The sequence below is a fragment of the Scophthalmus maximus genome, chromosome 1, assembly GCF_022379125.1.
Source record: "Scophthalmus maximus strain ysfricsl-2021 chromosome 1, ASM2237912v1, whole genome shotgun sequence".
NCBI lineage: Eukaryota > Metazoa > Chordata > Actinopteri > Pleuronectiformes > Scophthalmidae > Scophthalmus > Scophthalmus maximus.
Genome location: NC_061515.1, coordinates 7220565 through 7241378, shown reverse-complemented (window position 1 = coordinate 7241378; position 20814 = coordinate 7220565). Strand labels below are relative to the sequence as shown.

At 47.1% G+C, this 20814-nt stretch overlaps 1 protein-coding gene across 1 annotated transcript in view; it reads left to right on the top strand.

Annotated features, from left to right (window-relative positions):
• Nucleotides 1-4009: 4009 nt before the first annotated feature.
• The window catches only part of LOC118314425 (A disintegrin and metalloproteinase with thrombospondin motifs 16), a 49163-nt gene continuing 32358 nt past the window's right edge, over nucleotides 4010-20814 (top strand). Inside the window, exons 1-5 of the mRNA XM_035640883.2 lie at nucleotides 4010-4391; nucleotides 4565-4646; nucleotides 7886-8247; nucleotides 17488-17875; nucleotides 20444-20646. Of these exons, the coding sequence (XP_035496776.2) occupies nucleotides 4308-4391; nucleotides 4565-4646; nucleotides 7886-8247; nucleotides 17488-17875; nucleotides 20444-20646 (1119 nt within the window). The 5' untranslated portion in view covers nucleotides 4010-4307. The remainder of the gene's footprint in view (nucleotides 4392-4564; nucleotides 4647-7885; nucleotides 8248-17487; nucleotides 17876-20443; nucleotides 20647-20814) is intronic.

The following is a 20814-nucleotide window of genomic DNA, read 5'->3' as shown; positions in this document are numbered from 1 at the left end:
ACACTGCAACACTTCTCAGGCCAACTGATGTAGAGCACTGACATCAGCACAATAACTTCACTAATCAGCGGTTATTATGAAGGCTAATGCTTGAGTCACTCGGCCGTGTCCAATGCATTATCTAGTTCAGTGGAGGCTGTTTGAAAGGGAGGGGTGAAGCAATACAGTTACGTGGTCCAAGCGCAACTTTCCACTCGAGTGCTGGTGAGCCTACTGTACCAACAATCTGAGGTTTGTAACCCACAAATACAGCTGGTCCAGCATATATCTATACGATCAGGTGCACGTAAACGATACAGACGACATGGTAGCCTTTCGTCAGCCAGTTTAATACAGCACAATAAGCAATGTATATTGATTGAATAACTTTTCTTTCGGAAGTCTAATGAAGATTTGATTGATTTTTACAAACAGTGGATTCTTCATTTTCAGATTATCGTTATCTAAGTCCCTCATCACTCCTGTAGCATCCAAACCTGTCGCCTCTACGCTCGTGTTGGTCTGCCAAAGGAGGACTAAAAAGACGGAAGTAAGTCTGCAACCACGTTTATACCCACTGCATGTCATGCAACAATGCATGCATTTGCATGCAGCGATGCATTCTCAACCATCATCCTACGTAGAGTTCACGCGCTTCACGTCGCGTAATGTAACTCTCAAACGTGCATGAATTCCCATTTCTCTTCTAAAACCATGTTAAAATAAACGCGAAAACATCATTTCATCTCATCACAAATACATGGGGACTGTAAAAGAAAATCTATTATTCGTGGGAATTGTTCTACTGTTGTTTGATGGTGTCCTAATGCACTTTTATTTAATTTAGACCGAGATGCTTGAGGTTTTTCCACGCTCGATGATGCATTCTAGGTTTACACTAGCAGCAAGGGATATAAATATTAGTCTTCTAAAATAGAAAGAAAGGTCCGTAGCTTGGTGAGTGGGAATATTGCCAGCAGTGTCCAAAAAGCCTGGAATCTGCACCATCTGCAAATATTTAGGGGAAACGGTTGTTTCACTCGAAGCTGATACGTCCAAGGTGTATGGGTTTGACTCGAGGAGGTCAAGACAATAGCAGTAAGAGGCGTCGCCATTCTACGACAGCAGTACAGAATTTCTCCAAAGCCTCGACCGAACCTTCAATCATCCAGCTACCTGGCAACCACCCCCCCCCCCCATCCACTCCCACCTTCATCTTCCTCTCCCACCTCCCTTCACTCTTGCTCCCTGTCAGCTCCCATCAGCCTCCCCTCTGTGATGCTCCGAGAGGAATTTTACAGCTGCTGTCAGCTTACTATTCGCGCACGCGCACGCACACAGAAAAACGCACGCATGCGTTCGTGCACCGGCTCATACTAAAGCCCAAAGGACACACGCGTACGTAAATCACGCAAGAGAGCTCGCACACACAAAAACTCACATGTGCTTACCACAAGTGTTCGCTCTCGTGCACACTCACGCGTGTTGCCTTGATGACAGTTTTCCAGACATCTAGTTAAATGACACCGCGGAGTGAAAGCTACCTGTGACGGACTGAAGAAGCAGAAAGAAACTTCAATACCTGCATTGTGAGCTTTCTTGATAGGAGATAGGCGAAAGGTTCGATGTAATTCACCACACGTCTGTACGGCAAAGGTAACAAAAGCTGTATCTCACTAATTAACGCGGTGTATCTTGCTTTTTAAATATGTCGAAACAGAAAATGTATCATTTAACACCATTTGGCTCGGAGCAGTTGCCAAGAAAATGCCGGCAGAAACGCAGAAAACTGTTTTGTACGCTTGTGTGGATTGAACATCCATCAAAAAAACATGTTAAAGAGGCAACAGGCAACTTTCCTGCCCCTAGTGGTTCCAGGTGGTATTATTGTTTGGACACGGCCGTAAAAGGATGCTGCAGTAGCAAGACGCCCGTTCCACCATCTGCCATTCCATCACTGGGGATAGATACAGGGAGGACGCAATTGACGATGAAGTTCGCTCGACTTTACGCAAATGGAGTCGTCTTTTCTCCACAAAAAACGCGCCCTGGCGGCCAAGAGAATAACGGAAATCAAACCTTGTAGGCGACCAATAAAAGCGCAGATGCTGTTGTTTTCAGTCTTCCCGTCTAACTCGCAACAGGAGCGCAAAAAGGATGCGCTGTGCGATCGGGCAGAGAGTCAAGCTGACGGAGAGAGACAAGGCAGTCAGACAAACATGCGGTCAGACGGGCAGCCAGACTGAGAGGCACAGCTAGGGGAGCTCAAGGGGGTTCAGGGGTCAAATCACTCACGGCAGCCGGCTCGGTTTTGGACTGCAGGGAGTTTCTCTGTGTGCCACGCCTTCACACGCTACGGCGTCACCTTTATTTCTCCGCCTGCCGCTTTTTTCGCTCGACCTGCACGAGCGCCACAGGCGTGCAATGAGGCAGACTTCGCATCATAACACTGTTACAGAGAAATGGTGAATGAATAAGCACGTGAGCATGCGTGTTTCCCATACACTCACAACACCAGTCACATTGGTGCAGACTGTGGGTATTGGATTCAGCATGTGCGCACACATATGGGGGGGGGGGGTGATTTAACTTCAGCAGCAGCTGACACTGTAAAGATTACCTGAGCCTCCAAACATGTGGTAGGAATTCTTGTCAGTGGGAAGTTGCGTCTAGGGGGGAAAAGTTGGTCATTTGGTTTGGATATCGCCGTGTTGTCCCATTTATTCCCTTCCTCTTATGAATATATCTCTAATGTGTTGGACACTGGCATTAAAACAGCCTGAGAAACAAACCCTCAGGGCTTTAATTGAATTGAATTGCATTTATCTGGACATGCAGACCTAAGGAGCCCCAGCTTCTTGTGCTGGGGCGTGTGGAACGGAGCTTTAAACTGGAACTTCATGGACCATCTTATTTACAATCACCTCTGATTCCCTCTGCTCTCATCCAGATATTCTGACCCGGTGCCAAAAAGATCACACCGTAAACCGTCGCACATTTATTTCTCCTGCCACACGGCAGAAAACTCATGTGGTTTTCTTTTTGGGGGGCGGGGGGAGGAGGAAATGCTCCAGAATATGAAACAAGCGCTCCCAATTCTTTTGGCTCCCGCACTCGTGAGCACCTCCATGAATGATTGTGGGGAGTTGGGGAAACGTTGGCAGGCCGCCTATCAGTGCAGCTGCGGAATACGGGAGAGATGGGAGAAGGAGGAGAGGATTAAACGGGGTCAGAGGTGAAATTTCAGACTGCAATCCATCACGAATTACTGATTACCTGCCGCAGGGTGCAATCTGCGAGATCACGTTTGGGCTGCAGATCCAGACTACTGAATTTTTCATCCCTGCACATGAAATGCATCATCGTTTTCAAATAAGCTGATGTGGAACCAACAATATATATATATATATATATATATATATATATATATATATATATCTATATATTATTTAATTTTTTTTGCCCAACATGTCTTGCAAATTTAACATTCAACCCTTTTTATTTCTTCTTCTTTTCACACACTGACTCGGATCTGCCTCTCTCACACACGCACGCACACGAACACACACACACACACACACACACACACAAATATCTCCTGCAACCCCAAAAGATTGATATGAAATCCTGCCCTCTCAGCACAGGTGTCAAACGTGATTGGCTGGCTGTACTCGTCAACCACACCTCAAAACGCACACACGCACGCACGCACGCACACACACACACACACAGACAGAGAGGGGGGGGGGGGGGGGTCCTCAGCAGCACTTCTTGTGTTCAGTGCTCCCTCGGCAGGCTCCCGGGGGAAACGGATTCGGACTCGGTGCCACTTTCACAGTGAAGTCTTGCTCGTGCCAAGCGGAGGCGCAGCCTATTTAAAACAATCACATGATTTCACTGGGAGTCAAAATCGTCCGCGGGGGTCACTGGGTGGAGAGAGAGAGGGAGGGAGAGCGACAGAGGGAGTGTGTGTAAGGGAGAGAGAGAGAGAGAGGGAGAGGGAGAGAGACGTTAGATACTGATCGCACTGTCTTCTTGAGTGGAATAAAGGAAAATGACGCGCTGCCGGGAGACGGGACTGGAGCTCATGCGCTTTGCAGCCCGGGGACATTGCGCACGGAAATGAATGGAGACCCCAAAGTGGCACGAGTCAAAAGACGCCTGCACCTGAAAGAAAGACGTCGATGCTTCATTCATCACAAAGTGCCGCAGCTGCTCGTGGAACCGCTGCGCTCACTCGGGGACTGTTGGAACGCGGCCGTGTGGAGCAGGACTCCAGTGGGGGTTTTGGTTTTTTTAGTGCGCGCGCGTGAAGGTGATCCACAGTCATGATCCTCTTTCGGATTTGTGCGGAGGGGAGAAGCTGGACTCTGCTCTTTTTCCATCTCTTCTGTTGTTCCACACTGGGCAAAGTAAGTCGGTTGTGTCTGTGTCTCGGCCGCGCCGCGCTGCAGGACGCGCGCAGATCTCACAAACTCGCCGACACTTCGTACGACAAAGTGCTCTTTTTTTTATTGTGTGGTTGTTGTTCAGTGATCATTCCTTTACACCGGCTCGTAACGTGTGCACTCCCCTTTCGTTGCAGGGCTCGCCGTGGAATAGTGGCGCCGAATCTCACCAGGAAGCATCGCCTCTACTGCGATTTCTCAATTTACCTGCAAATACAGGTAGGCAGTGTGTCAGCCGGTGCACACCAAGGCCTCGCAGATGAGTGATGCTGCGACTGTGATTTGAGTCGTAGGGTGTATATGATCTTGCCGGTTCGCTACAAGGAACACAGAAGCAGTAAAAGCGCGCCCCCCCCCCCACGACATCCCTCCAACCAAGTGCCAGCAGCATCTAACAGCAGCTCACCTGCGCCGCGTGTGTTGCCTCTCTTCACCGCTGGGGGGCGACCTGCACCGCCACTGCACAGCTGCTGCACCAGTGGAGCACAAGCAGGGGGTCCACGTTTAAAAATTAAGAAAAATGAACAGTGTTCATTTTTGTTTTCTTTTTGTTTTTTTTTGTGTGTGTGAAATAATTCCTCTTGTCTTAATGAACCTCTTAAGCCCGAGCCCCTTTTCACATTTCTAGATTTGTGGAGACGGATAAGAGAAAAAAGCGCGACATGTGGCATCAACGTAACCGCCGTATAGCCGTTAGAATGGCTCCCTTGTGTTCGTTACACTTCGTTGTGATTAGGCACTGGAAAGTCGGCCTCTTAAGAAGACGCACTGAGGCCTGTCTTAGCCGCTTAGTCGGCTCAGTAATTAGTGCAAGCAGGAAGTGAGACTTTCATCTGCTGTTTGTGTTGTGGGATCTGACCCCATGCGGTGCGCTGAGTCAGCAACTGCTTTGGCTCGGCGTTCTCGCCGCGACCTTTGAGTTTGTTTGTTTGTTTGTTTGTTTTTGTTTTTTTGTGCGGTGCGGTTTACTTGTTTCCTTTCTTTCATGGTTCTTTTTTCCGGTAACCGCGAAAAGCGGGACCCACACAAAACAAGAAAATATCCCAAAGTCCTTTCGCTGTATGGGCACATGTGGAGATGATCTAAAAACACAAGTGAGGGGAAGCCCTCGTTTCTGTTTCAGATCATCTCGCGGCCAGAGCTTTTACAACTACTGCTCAAAGTACCGGCGTGTTTCACATGCACAGCTACGAGCGGGGCGGAGGAAAAGAGTTCACATGTTCGATCTTTTGTTGAGTCTAAGCCAAAGGTAGCCAGTGGTTAGAGCCCCTATCAGTGCTAATGGCACTCAAGAGCTACTAAACCAACAAACTAACCGTTGCAGAATATTGTCTCAATCCATCAGATGAGTGTGTGTGCGTGTGTGTGTGTGCGTGCACGCGTGCGTGCGTGTGTGTGTGCATGGCTGCATGCATGCGTGCACTCGGTTCCTGCAGCTTCTTTTGTTTGTACACTGTCAGACATGGGTCACTGCAGCTGGTTTTTGAGTTAGGGCGGTACAAACACAGTTGAGTAGGTGTAAATGTGTGTGACCGTGGGACCGTGTGTTTGTGTTGGGGGGGGGGGGGGGGGGGTTGAAGGTGGACAAGGCAACAGATAGATAGATGGAGAAAAAGACCCTTTTCTGCTTCTGCCTAAGTGCTTTTGGTGCCAGCACAGAAAATGGCTCGAGACTATAGAAGTGGCATGTGTTTGCTCTTTGCAGTCGTTTTACAATGTTCCGGTGGTTTGCTTCCCTCTATGACCGCCGATACCAAAACATGCAGTAATGGGAATGCAAGGTTTTCTTCAAATAGATGCAATCGCCTAATAAATATCGGTCACGTTGTGTGCTGGGGCTTTGAATCAGCCTGCCCCAAAAGGCACCAAATATCCAAGTTCAAAACCATCAGGCACTCACGCTGCCAGTGATGACACACTGTCTGTCCCCCTGCGTGTTTCTCCCACCGACTGCCAAAACATGTCTGTCTCTGTGCTATATTTACTCAATATTCAGACTCGCTAAACCAGGTCACGTACAGCAACTCACCCTGGCTCTTGTCGACTGTAGGTCGCAAGGTTTGCCGTTGTTTCCGTGCGCTTTTAGCCAATAAAATGACCGCACATCATTTCGGAGAGAGGCGCAACACGTGTACTGCGCACACCACGACGCTGTCACAGAATCAACGATGACGCCGCTTCAGTTGTTTGCTTGCTGGTCACTCAGACGACTAAGAGTAGAGCATATAGTTTTCAAGACTGTACAGTATCAGGCAATTTTTTGCGCAAAAATAATGAACACATTTTTGTTTGCATGCAAAACACTTTGTCTCCAAAACCCTGCGATGTGTCCACAGCCTTAAAGGGGCAGTAAGCGATTGGAGTCCAACAAACGTTTTGTAAAAATCAGCGGATATTTCCTCTCGGTCCGCTAGCCGTGTGTGCGTGGAAAAGAACACCATTATTTTTCGGAGCAGCCCTGGCTCTGTAATTTAGAAAAAAAAAATTGCTGTGAGCGAATGACACTACGACTCGGGGGTTTTGGCCTCGTGGTCAGCGCCTCGGTCGCCCATACCCGAGGCAGCGGGTTTGGATCCCGGCCAGTGCAGTAAAATCATCATCAACAACAACAACAACAAAAGAGAGAGACAAGCTTCCTCCCAAATTGCTTACTGCCCCTTTAAAGACCATTATTCACTTAATTCCAGACAGAGGATGGCTTCCTCTACTAGGTCGGCTCAGTCTTACTCAGCGGATGGACAGGAGTGACGTCTACTGTCCCGATTGCCTCTGGAAAACCAATTTGGGTGCAGCTCATGGAGCGAGCTGCTCTTTTAATTTGATATTTCGAGGAAAGCAGGTATCGTTCCTGGGGAACGTTGCACATTTAACGGGGTATAAGAGGCCAGGCCTGTGACCTGCCACCAGCCCTCTTTATGACCTGCAGCTATCCAGCCTGAGCTGCAGTAAAAACTGTAGTAAAACCACTGAGGTCAAACATGATTCACTCTCCGCTGAGCGGCCTGCGTTGGAATTGTCTAGAACCCTTCCTTTTCTTGTAACTCTTTCTTGACTCTGCCAGCAAAAGTATATGAGGCAGGTCAAGGAGAATTTACAAAGGAAGGGAAAAGGTTGTAGGTTTTCTTTTTCTTCATCAGTCGGAGATGCAGCCAAGGGAGCAGCTGACACAGCGCGCAGCAAATCAGAGTAAATGATATCGGCATATCAAATTAGCGCAGGGTGACCACAATGACCGGACATTGTGTTTTATCTTTAGTCCATTACTATACTTAGGGCACCATGGATTTCTATCAGCAGTATCTTCCACTGTTTGATCCATGACGCTCCTATATATCAAAGGAGTAGTTGCAACTGGGAGTAACTAACCCCATCATTTTCGCTCTCAATCTGTTATCATTGGACTATATTTTACCCCCAAAAAAATCTCCATCACTGTCTCCCTCTCCCATTCTCTCCAGAATATGAGATTGTATCTCCGTATGAGGTCAGCCATCGTGGTGTTTACGTCTCTCATGAAGTCGCTCACCATCAGCGCCGAAGAAGGCGACGCAGATCCCTGACCGCAGACGCGGCCTCGTCAAACGCCGACGGCGGCGGTGAAGCGGTGCACTTCCGGCTGAGCGGCTTGGGGCAGGACTTCCACATGGAGCTGAGGGAGGCCTCGCAGCGCCTGATTGCACCTGGCTTCACCATCCAGGTCCTGGGAAAGAACGGCACCAAGAGCCTGAGGGCCTACCGCCAGGACGACCTCTGCTTTTACCAGGGGTCGCTCAGGTCAAAGGTCAACTCCTCTGTGGCACTGTCCACATGCACCGGGATGGTGAGTCTGAACGTAAAACGGAGTCAGATTGCAGTATGGGTTGGGATTAGAGAGCGGGAGTGGATGAGTCAGAGCTGGGGTGGAGTGTTGGTGTGTTTGCATCAGTGAAAAGGACTTTGTTGCTGACCTAGAACAAATAGTGACCCCAAAAATATGAACACAGCTTTGGTGTTTTTGTCCTTCTGGAACCTATGAAGGGAGAAAGAAAATGGTCCGTGAACCTTTTTGGTGTCAAAATGGAAAAGGAAACACTGAATTAGAGCAGAGACCACAGTATGTTGAAGTAAATGACATATACATGATATGAAATCATAGATAAATATACTGTAATGTAGTTAGAAGATATTAGACACCAGATTCCAAACAGACACCGAGATAAAGGAACGGGTGAGAAGGAACAGAAGGATAGAACGTCAGTTTACAATCAGCCAGTAAATTAAGTGAAACCACATTTTTTCATTCTTAGACACTGTCTTTTTCTTTGACACACACACACACACACACACACACACACACACACACACACACACACACACACACACACACACACACACACACAGGCATCAAGCAGTTCTTTGAGAATGCTACTCGGAGGCTGCCTCTCACACAGCACTCGATTCAGTGCATTGTCTGCTCGGCCTGGCTATAAAATTGGCTTGTACTTGACTAAAGTTGACTTAAAAACCCCACTGGCTCTACGTTGGCAAGTTGTGCACAGAAGTTTCTTCCTTCAGTCTGCCCTGCATCGTTAGCTCTCACCCATTCCAGTTGCACGTTTGCCTAAATCAGCTAATGAATAACTAATGGATGGAAAGGTCAAGTCTGCAAACACCACAGGATGTCAGGTCCACACGCCAGGAAAGTCTTGAAATCACAATGTTTGGGTGGTTTTCATTTCCCTATTTAGCACACATTATTATCCTGTTGGCCAACACATGAAGCACAGTTCGCCGACATAAATTCCTCTTTCATATTTCTGAGACACCTTTTTTTTGCGTGGAATTTAGTAGGTTCTCAACTCAAGAGCAATAACCTTTGCTGATCGAACACAGCTGGCATCATAAATAGAAAACTGGCAGCGTGCAAACTGGAAAATACCGAAAATTTAATGGAAGAGAATTGTCTTCTTGGGAAGGGTGGGCTGCTGGCGTGTGAATGGATGGCAAAAGGGTAGCAAGCTTACCTGGCACCGTAAGTCATATTAATGTTAGTGCCAAATACCACAAACGGGCCACACGATCAATAAGATGATATCTCAGTATCATGGAGCACAGTTATTATTATCGGTGTCAAAATGAACACTTAGAAACGGCAGTATTTGTGTTTGTGTCACCCCAAAATGGGTTCTGTATTATTTCTGCTGGTGTTTGGGTCACATTTTTAAGAAGCCCAATCAACTCAATACGTACAGTAGGCCAACATTGGTGAAATCGAACTGTTACGCTTGGATTTGTTTGTTTTCTGTGGCGAAAGTTGGCCGAAAACGTCCCGTCTTGCCCCGGTGGTCCTCCTGTGCAGCGTGGACATGAAGAAAACACGACTGTGATGTTACTTTAAGTAAGTCCCAGTGATGCAGCTGCACCATAAGACCTTGTACCAGCCCTCTCAGTAGTCTGGACAAGAGAACAAAGGACTTTGTGAATAGACACTAATCCTCTCCGTCATGAACCTCGCGTATTATTTCAGAACCCAACAACCGGGGGAGACGGAGGCAGCGGCTGGGCAGACGGCAGAGGGACGTTCCTTATTGCTCTTAAAGATCGCTGCAGTCTTGAGGTTCCCAGTTTGAAAGAAGGAACTGAGAGCATTCAATCCTTTTGTTTCCCGCATGTCTAAACAAACAAATGCCTCTAAAAGCCAGCATGACCACATATCACTTAAACTGCCTTTAATTACATTAGATTCCGGGCCCTGACTGTGCTGGTTTGCTGTTTATGTTCTTGTTGTGGAGGACCACTGCTGCGTCTGAGAATCTCCCTGTGAAATGACAAGTAGAGAATGGCACATCTCCAGGGATGTTTCTTCTTCTCTCTTTGTGTGTGTGTGTGTGTGTGTGTGTGTGTGTGTGTGTGTGTGTGTGTGTGTGTGTGTGTGTGTGTGTGTGTGTGTGTGTGTGTGTGTGTGTGTGTGTGTGTGTGTGTGTGTGTGTGTGTGTGTGTGTGTGTGTGTGTGTGTGTGCGCGTGCGCGCGCGTGCGCGCGTGTGTGCGTGCGCGCGTGTGCGTGTGTGCGTGCGCGTGCGCGTGCATTTCAGACCAGATCCCAATAAATGAGTCAGCCAAAAGGGTTCCCACGAATGAGGCCTGGCGAAAATGGACTGGGTCAGTGAATCAACGGGAGTTTAACTTTTTTTGGGGGGATGTGAATTGGGGGAAATGCAGAGCTGTATGAGCAGAGAAAGTTATTTAGACTCCTGGGAATAGCTAAATATGGTTACCCCTTTTTTTTTTTTCTTCAAAAATGTGAAAATGAGTCTCTTCAGGATCTGAACGGGATTTTTTTTAAAACCAGAAAATAATTTGAATCATGGGTGCTCATCACTTTCGGCTTCTGGATATACAGCAAGAGGAGTTTTTGCGTTAATTCTTACACAATTAAAATAATGATATAGATAAGAACAGGCATATTGGCAATTTCCATCTTTGGATGGTCTTGCAAATGTGCACCTGAAATGGTTTCCCTTCGTCGGCCGTTGTGTACGTGTGTGTTTAACTGTGCACACTGATGCATACATACACTTTCAAAACTCAAAACTTGATAACAAAGTTTGCTGGGCAACTGAAGCGCTCAGTAGAGAACCTTGCACTTTGGTCAGGTTCCTGTTTGGCAGGCAGCAGGTAAATATTGACCAGAGGAACTCGGATCAATAGTCGTATCAGGTGAGACCACCTGTGGCCTTCCCACCGCAGCTCGTATGCAATTTAGGTGATTTGCGCTGCCATTGTTTGTCGTCCAGGATCTCACATCATTCATCTGCATTCAGTGTGACTTCCACAGTGTGTGTGTGTGTGTGTGTGTGTGTGTGTGAGCGGTTCACCGATGGATGCAACGAGGAAAGATGAAGAAAGACCAGAGGGAACGAGACCGGGACGCAGAGATGAAAGCAATAAGGGTCGTTGTTACCTCCACGCCGAAGCCCCCCGTGTGAGGAGCGTTACGTTGTAAAGCCTGTGTAGGAGTTGCCGTTTCGACTCCCCACTTCTGGCGGCCCGTGCAGTGGTTAGCCCCGCTTTCATGACACTAGGGAGTTCAACCATAAAAATAAAAGACGCGGTCCAGTCCCACTGACTGCACTATTCACCGGCCAAGTGGTTTGAGACTGTGCACGGTGGACTACACACATGTAGAGGGAGGGGCAATCATAAAACAGGTCCTCGTACCAGACGTACTCTGCTTTATTGAGCCGAGGGAGCAGAGGGACATGCAGGCATTGTGAAATTCTGACACCGTGAATAATGTTCTGCTTGTGATGTCTTCTGGGACTTTGCTGGCAACCGCGGCTCGGAGGATGGTCGCGATGGTCTGCCGCTGTGGTCCAGGCTGAAATATCTGGACATCTACTGGATGGATTAGGCAGCTGGTATAGCTTAGTGGGTTACACCGCTGCCTTTGGTACAGGAGGTCGGCGTTCGACTCCAGGTCATCCCAGTGTGGGCCCTGAGGCATGGCCCTTAATGCTACCTGCCTCGACGTTTGGATGTTGCTTTGGACAAAAGCGTCAGCAAAATGAATGTAATTTTATGGATGAGTGCACAGACATTCATCCTGGGAGTCAAGTCCTGAGAAGACACTGACTTTATCGATCCCTCAACTTTTTATTCATTGCAAGCATCACGTCAACATTTCAATTTGTCCAATACTTTCGGGTGTGATTGAATACTTGCGGACCTTCACATCAGTTTCTTAATGGTAATCGGAAAAAAACCAAAAACTTAGATGGTGAACATGACAACGATATATATCTCTTTAACATGTTGGCACATGTTGGAGAGAAATCTGGTCTGCATCTGCTCAAGCTGGAAAGAGTCACCTCACCTGTTTGCAACGGTGAAATATTTCACAGAACCTCCTGTACACATGTACATGGTTAAGGTCGATCCAGTGCAGCAACAACTGGGCCTTAATTCTATGACCTGAAAAATGACATAACCATCAGTCGCCCTGTGAACTAGTCATCAGTCGTATCATTAATACGGGGCATTTCTAGCTCTGTCTCTTTCTCCCTTTCGCCTCTAAACCCACTACATATACTTCCAATGCACACCTTTTCTTTTGTACCAAAGGGAAATGTTAAATCTCCTCCCACCACAAATCACCTGGAGGTCATGTGTTTTCCTCTTGTAAAAAGGACGGGTGTGTTTCTTGCCTCGGGGGCTTGTAGTAGTAGTGGTAATAATAGAACGCTGCAGACTCGTCCCACCTCTGGGATTTCCACGAATAAAAGAGGGGGATGGCCTATTGATGTGATTAAGCTTTGAAAAGCATGCGGTGTGGTCTTGGCAGGTTCGTTGCTATGATCAATTTCCGACACATCAAATGATCTTTAAGGGTTCTTACTGGTTTTCACTCTTGCTGCCTTCAGTTATACGGAGCAGATTGGGAATTGCTAATTGATTAAGAAACGGTGTCTGGTGCCGAAGTGTGGAGTCGGAGTATCATTCCCCATTTTTTTTTCAACAATAAACCCTGTCAACACTGAGCCAAAGTTTGAACGCCTGCCTTCAGCTGCTAGAGATTTAGCCGCCGTGGAACCAGTTTGCGTGGACCAAAGACAAGAGAGGATTAGTGTGGGACGTTTGGAAATCTCAAGCTGTTTGCTATCATGGTTCACTTTAATTCTTTTGTTGCTGTTGTTGATTTTTGGGGGGGGGGATTACAAATGAAATGAACTGTGGTTAATGCGTAAATCTGTTTATTATTCCAAGGTTTTTTTTTTCTTTAGTTTTTTTCACTTTCTAAACACTATGGTTGGAATACAGCCTTGAAAGAAAATGATGTGGTACGTCTTTGGTTCCCATCAGGAAAGCAAGTTAAACAAAGTTGAGCAAAAGGAAAGAGGGAACCAATATACTGCACACAGTCAGGTGCACCTTGTTATGTGCTGAATGCTTCCCCCCTCAGTTCCGTTTTCCTACCATTTTTTTCCCCCCGACAACCCCCACCTCGTACAATTCCTGTCGTTGCTTGTCTGGATGCGTCTGACTCCAGAGACTCCAGCTGCTTGCGCCCTCCCAAGTAGTGTTTCGGCTTTTTACGACTGCTATTTGCACCTCGTAGAGCGCAGTGTGTAATCTGATGACTTTGGCTATTTAGGAAAGGCTCTCGTGTGACCTAATCTCGGAACACAGAGGCTCGCACACACACACAAGGAAAATTGCCATACGTTGGTTTTTTTTGTGCGAGGCTGAGCAGAGTGTGCCCGACCGAAGACATCTGTGGGATGATCTGTGGGATTATTGCTCGCCGTCATGGTTAGGAAGACGCAGAGGATGCGTGCTGCTTTGGTTAGGGCAGGAACGTTCTGAATCAATTGTAATACAGTACATTGTACTACAAGTAAAAGCTGGTTACACACAGTATATATAAACGTTGCATTTTTTAGAAGAATTCAAATATCAAACATCAACATCTGGTTGTTTTTTTCATTCAAAGGACAAAAACATAAAGACAGAATCCATTAAACAATAAAAGGCAGTGATTTTTATTGTCATAGCCATAAATCACTCGCAGTATTTTGCTGAAGGACCCCTGGAGATCTGCAGACCCCTATGTAGGAATAATTGGGTCACATGTCACAAAGTACATTTTGACATACATTAAAATAGAACCAATATCGCTCTTTTGCACCAATGTGATGACAGCACAACCCCCCCCCCCCCTCCAATACCAACGCTGGGAAAGACAGACGGCTCTATAGAAACCATACACTGTGACGTACTGTACGCATGTGGTGCTGACAGAAGTGGCAGTCCAAGGGAGAACGTTGTCACCGTGAAATGCTTTCATGGCCATCGTGACGTTCACGCTTGTTGACACGTCTCAAGTGGAATTGTGAAAAAGCCCCCTTGGCTTAGCTTGCACAGGTTTTTGTTTTTGTTTGAATTTTTAAATACGACATCTGCATGATTCTACTTTGCCATCGTTTGCTGCATAGATGCGTTCCTTTTGTATCCGCACCCGGCTTTGAACAGCACGGTGTCGCGTTAACAACCTAGAAAGCAAAGCCGTGTCTGGAAACGTCTCACTATGAGTTAGTGTCGGCGGGGAAAACAGCTGAAAATAGGCTTATGGCAACTAGTAGAAGTAATACAGCCATGTACGTATCTTCACGGTAACTGCATCACTCTTTTTGAGTCTGAACATCAGCCAGATTGCCGTGTCGACTCCAGACTACCTTTAGGATATATATCAGACCACGACAGTTTCTGTCACGGCTCCCAACTAAACCGTCCAGTCGAAAGGCTGCAGCTGTAGGTCCTACGGTTGTCTTTTCCCATCATTCATTTCCTCTTTTTTATTTATCTGTCCCATCTCGTTGTACTGCCGTCGAAAGGAGCTGACCAAAAACAGCCCCCTTATGACAAAAACAAGAAAAGGAAAACGTCAACTCACGCAAGGTCAATACACCAAATCGGCAGAAAGCTTGTTTTTATCAACCGCCACGTGACTTGCACTTTCTCTGGCGAGCTTCCTCTCCGCGGCTCGACCCCCTCGCCTCCGCACCACCCACCCACGGAGGGAGAATCAGTACTCAGCACGTGACGTTTTTCAAGGTTGACAGCAGCACAGGTTCAGGTCAGAGGCCTCACAGTGACCTGGAACCAAAAATGTGACAACGGCCTGTGATTGCGCCGCGCCGGGGCGGTCGCCACGCGCGTGACAGCGAACACGCACCGGTTGTCACATGCGATTGTAACCAGCGATTCCTGGCTGGGGTTTCCTGGCACCGACTACTGTACCGATTGACCGTTGGCAGGCAGGCAGGCAGGCTGCAGTGGAAGGTGGTGATGCATTAGCAAACATCTCTCTTTTCTTTTCTCGAATTCTCAATAATCCCACCACACACACACACACACACACACACACACACACACACACACACACACACACACACACACACACACACACACACACACCCGTTCCCCAAGGCAAACTGCTGTGTTGCAACAAAATCAATCATCCATAGTCAGAATTACATGCAACATTGTTTGGATTCCTCGAGCCAAACCACATTTGTAGCTCTTAGGGAGGATTTTAACACATAGAACAGAGATGACAGTGCAAGAGAGTTGCTGATATAGCAGAACATGCACACTGTAAAGCATTGTTTTGGGGTTTTTTGTGTGTGTGTGAGTGTGTTTTTGAAGGGTGTAAAAGATTGTAATCATCTCAATAAGTACCGGGCCAGAAAGTTTGTTTCCGGCTGTGAATATGTCTCCAGATATAGTTCTGCGTCGCCGTCAAACACCAGTTACCGCGCGGTGGGAAATGATCATTATCTGACGCAGAACCACCTGTAAGCGGCAACTGCTCCACGCCGGCGTGTGGCAAGGGGCATAAAACTTAACGACAGCGTTCCTCACATTCGACCGTGAGCCGTGGTGACACCTTCGGTAGTCACGTACTGCAGATGTGTGTAGAAGGATTTTAAATCTCTCTGTGTGAGGGGGGAAATATGCCAATTCAGCCACTGCAATTTAGCTACTACATCTGTATTGTCTTTGTGAGTACTCAGTTCACAATTTTCAAGGACGAAAGTGGAGTGCCAGGTTGGTAAGTGACGATTCAAATGGGGGAAATTAGTGCTGAGAATCATCAAAAAAACAGACATTTCCACTAAAAATAAACAGACACACGTTTCTCTATGCACACACACACACACACAAAAACATTAACACTGTAGTTGAACGTGTATGATCTCTGTTTTCCAAAGTGTCTCCCACCTTTTCTTGCACACACACACACACACACACACACACACACACACACACACACACACACACACACACACACACACACACACACACACACACACACACACACACACACACACACACACACATCACAAACATGCTGCCACCGTGTCAGGCCGCAGTGACGAAAGGGGCCTCACACTCAACTCACAGCTCACGCTGAAAAAAAACAAAAAAGGAGACTGTAGTCAATTAAGGCATATTTTTAGGGAAACGGCAATTGCTGCCAAGCACAGTTACGGTTCCCGACGCATACGTGCCAGTGGCCTGTCAACACAGATGTGGTGCGTGTTCGGAGAGACCGAGCGAGACAAAGAGAGAGGCGGAGAGCGAGAGAAAAACAATCTCCAAGTGTCTGAGTCGGCTGCGTTGATAGCAGTTTATTGAGAATGGAATAGGAGGGTCTGATGATGTCTCTCTCCCAAAGAGACTGAGACTGAGATAAAGAGGTCAGCTGAAGATTTTTTTTTTTTTTTTAACCGGTTCATTAGAGATTTTCCCATAACATATCTTCGAAAATTGAAAGCATAAGCCACCGGTACTTAAAGTGGCAGCAATTTCAAAGAGAAAGAACTAATCATAACAGCCGAGAACATAGAAAGCGTTTGTCACATATTATAGACAACAACAAAAGAAGAAGCTATTTTGAGCTATTTTGTCTACTCGATGTCTAATACATGTGAAAATCACAATTTGACGAATGCCTAAACTCTGAGAACCTCGAGCTTGTACAATGTATATGAGAGAGGTGCCACCGCCTTTCATCTTCACACCAGCCTCTTTCTCTTTTTTATCTCCCCCATCCTTGTTTAGATTTGTGCAGAGATAACTTCTGACACTGAACAGCGAAAACAGATGTTGGACATGAAGAAACACGGCCGGCCACTGAGCCGCAAGAGGTTTAGGGGGGTCAGGTTCACAGTGACCCGACAGTCGGATCCTCACTAATTGCCGACAGAGACAGATTGGGTAGCCGAAGGAATAGCTGGTAGATGGTTACTGTTTTGTCCATTGGTAATATATGTGACTGCAGCCCGTTGGGCCACTTTCAGTGCCTTTGAGGTGCAGGACATCAGCAAGATGGACTCTGTAATTCACAAAGTATTTTTGAGCTACTTGAATGAAGTCAAATCCAATAGGTGTTTAAAAAAAACAAAGTACATTGTTGTCCCATGTTGCTTGAGTGCAACGACGGGTGCAGCAACAGGCTGAATCGGTATGAGAGCCACTGCTGTAACGAATAAACAAGACTGTCTGTTTTGCCTCTAGTCAGGTTTGATCAGAACGCAGGAGGCAGACTACTTCCTGAGACCCGTGTCCCTCGGCCTCGCCCAGAGGGAGAACTTCACCGCGCCCTCCAGCCACCAGCCGCACATCCTCTACAGGAGCGAGAGGGACGTCCCAACGGAGCAGAGGGGTCGTCTGCAGAGGCGCTCCGCGGATGCAGCGGCAAGTGATCCGCCAGACGGAGCCGCGAACGGAGATCAGCGCGAGAGCCGGCAAAAGCAGCGGAGGCGCAGCCACGGTTATCGCCGTGGCGACGACGAAGACGACGACGACGACGACGACGACAACAACGGTGGCCATGGTGACCAGACGGATCACTACGGACACGGGGACAAGCGGCGGCAACACTTCTGCGGGAGACGGAAGAAATGTATGTAAGGGCTGTTTCTCATTCTGGTCCACACACATCACACACAGCGTTGGTACAGAGTGCACAATCATGTACAGCCCCAGCATGTTGGGATCATACATTAAAGATTCCTGCAATTGTTCCCCGTGCACCTGTTGGGTAGGGAGACAGTGAAGTGTTCTGTGTTCAATGTACTCTAAGAACCACAAGTTTCACTGGATCTCTCTACAAATCAAAGTAGGCCCTCGGGCCATGGAGAGAAGTAAAAAAAAAAAAAAAAAGAACGAGCAGTTCATGAACCTTTTCTTAACTGATAATGCAGGACGTCCTTTGTAAACACTCCAACCACTGATTTTACAGTGACATTAATCTTCCTCACCTAGATTCTCCCACCAAAAGATGTTTTGGCCATTCGATAATTTTTTTCTTACTCACTAAATTGGATCATGAAACTGATTTTGTTTCAAACCCTCAAATAAAAAAAAAAAAGGTTAACATTTGACACTTGAAAAAGAATGTTCCCACCTAGACGCACTGCTCACGTTACACGCTGTAGCCGCTGTCATAACACAGAGCTATGGCCATAACTAAGTTAGTGAGAGGTTAAGACACTTTGGGGGGACTTATCACACCACTTACTCACAGTTTCACACAGAAAGGAAAAAGGGTTTGTCGACATTTTCAATTGACTCTCCTCAACCTCACATGGTTTGTGGTTGGTTTTGGTGTGACGGGAACAAAGGGACATCAATCCGACAGAACGCGTTCCCATGTTCACGAACGCTAGTGTCACCATCAGGAAAAAAACACCGTCGCAGACTGTAAGCGTGTAGTCGGGACATGACACACGGTGCCTCCTTTAACAGTGCAACACGACGCCGAGAGCAGCCGGGTCTGTGCTGAAGCAAGTGTGTTTTTTTTTTTTTTACTGTAAAATCCCCTGAGCAGCCTTTTAAAATTGAAAAAAAAAGAGGATTTGCAACTCAAGGAGGCTTCGGTCTGCATTTGACACGGAGACACGCGCTCACTGTGAACACTGTTTTCACTCTCAACGCGGACCTCTCTGAGGTTGACTTCATTAGGGACTTCGCCTGTGAAAGGCTATGGGAAATGGTTTATGCTCACTTGACACTGTGACAAATGTTTGCTCTCAAGAAATTGCCCGCAAGATCGGTTAACATGGCCGGTGTCACGGGGGTCATCTGAGCGCGAGGGAGGGGGTGTGTGTGTGTGTGTGTGTGTGTGTGTGTGTGTGTGTGTGTGTGTGTGTGTGTGTGTGTGTGTGTGTGTGTGTGTGTGTGTGTGTGTGTGTGTGTGTGTGTGTGTGTGTGTGTGTGTGTGTGTGTGTGTGTGTGTGTGTGTGTGTGTGTGTGTGTGTGGGGGGGGGGATTGGACTGGTACCGCCGCCATTACCGTGCAGAACCCCAGCTGTCCGTCCCCTGTGAAAACACGCCCATGTTTACATTCCCACGGCGTGACATCAGCGAACACCTGTGCGGCGTTTCAGTCACAAAGGGGCACTTTGGTCGCTCACCTGCTTTTCCACCTTTTGTAAGCAAACCTTCGTGGTTTATCGCGGTCAGGCGAGCGATGGGTGAAAGTCTTGATAGCAAGGTGGAAGTGGAGATTCGAGGTGATAGTGTGAAAAGCCACAGTGGCTTAAGGCCGTGCGCTGCTCCGGCTGGTTTGCGCTATTAACCTCCTGTTAAATCATTTTTCCAAAGGCAGCGTATGGTTTTCGAGAGGTGACCTACAGGGATAGTTCAGTGATTCTGAAGTGGGGTTGTATGAGTGACTTATACAACCATTTCCCATGCTGATAAGTCTGCACAATAAGCTGGTGTGGTCATTTCATTGCAATTTACCTGATCATTTTTACGATACAGCGCGGCCTCCCGCCATTCAACCCTCGTCATCACCTGTCCCCTTCATCACCTGTCAGCAAAGTTTGCAAAGTACATTCTTGATTTGTTTTTTACCCATTGTTATTAATCAAGACATGGCCTGTCCATCATAATCTCTTTGTAATCAGTCTTTTTTTGCTTTTTGCATGTAAAACTGTTGTATATCTGTTGCGTGGCAATGAAAGAAATGTATGAGCTGTAGGTGCTGCTAGTGCACAGTATATCACACGCTGTGGTTTCGCACTTTACTTAATGGTAGCATAACACCGAGTCCGCCAGAGTCAACACCGGTAAGAGAGAGCTCAGTTTGCAGTGTAACCATGACATCAAGTCGTGAAAGTAAGAGTATAGTTAATCATCAGGAATGACTGTCAGCTACTTGCCAGGATCACCGGCTAACACTCACAAGCAGAGTTGACAATTCCTTTGTCAAGTGGCTGGGACGTAAGGATCTCATATTCCTGATGGAGGTTATAGCTGCTTTTAAATTATCATATCCATCTTTAGTTTTTTTCTTTCGTCTATCACTTACAACCCACTATGCCCGAGTTTTGTTACTAGTCCCTCTCACTCTGCCGCCACACTGTGTTCCGCAAAAGCTTCTTTCAATCGTCACCACGTCATGTGTGCTTCCGAGCAGTGAAGACGCGTATTCACTCTAACTAAACTCAATTTTTTTCCCCAGACATGCCCAAACCTCCGGAAGAGGATGTTTTTGTCCTCCCGGACGAGTACAAGTTCATCCCCAGGAACAAGAGGGCAGTGCTGATGAAGACCCAGGCCAATCAGAAGCTCAACGTGGAGACACTGGTGGTGGTGGACAGAAGGATGATGGACAACCACGGCCACGAGAACATAACCACATATGTTCTCACTGTGCTTAATATGGTGAGAGAAACTCAATGACATAAAAGAGGTTAAAATGGGATGGGGGTGTTTTTTTTTAAACAATAAAAAAAACCCTTCTAAATATCAGCACGTAAACATAGTCACTGTGAACATGTTTTTGCTTGTATAGGATCTTTATCCCTCTAGTTACATCATGTTTTCAGCTGT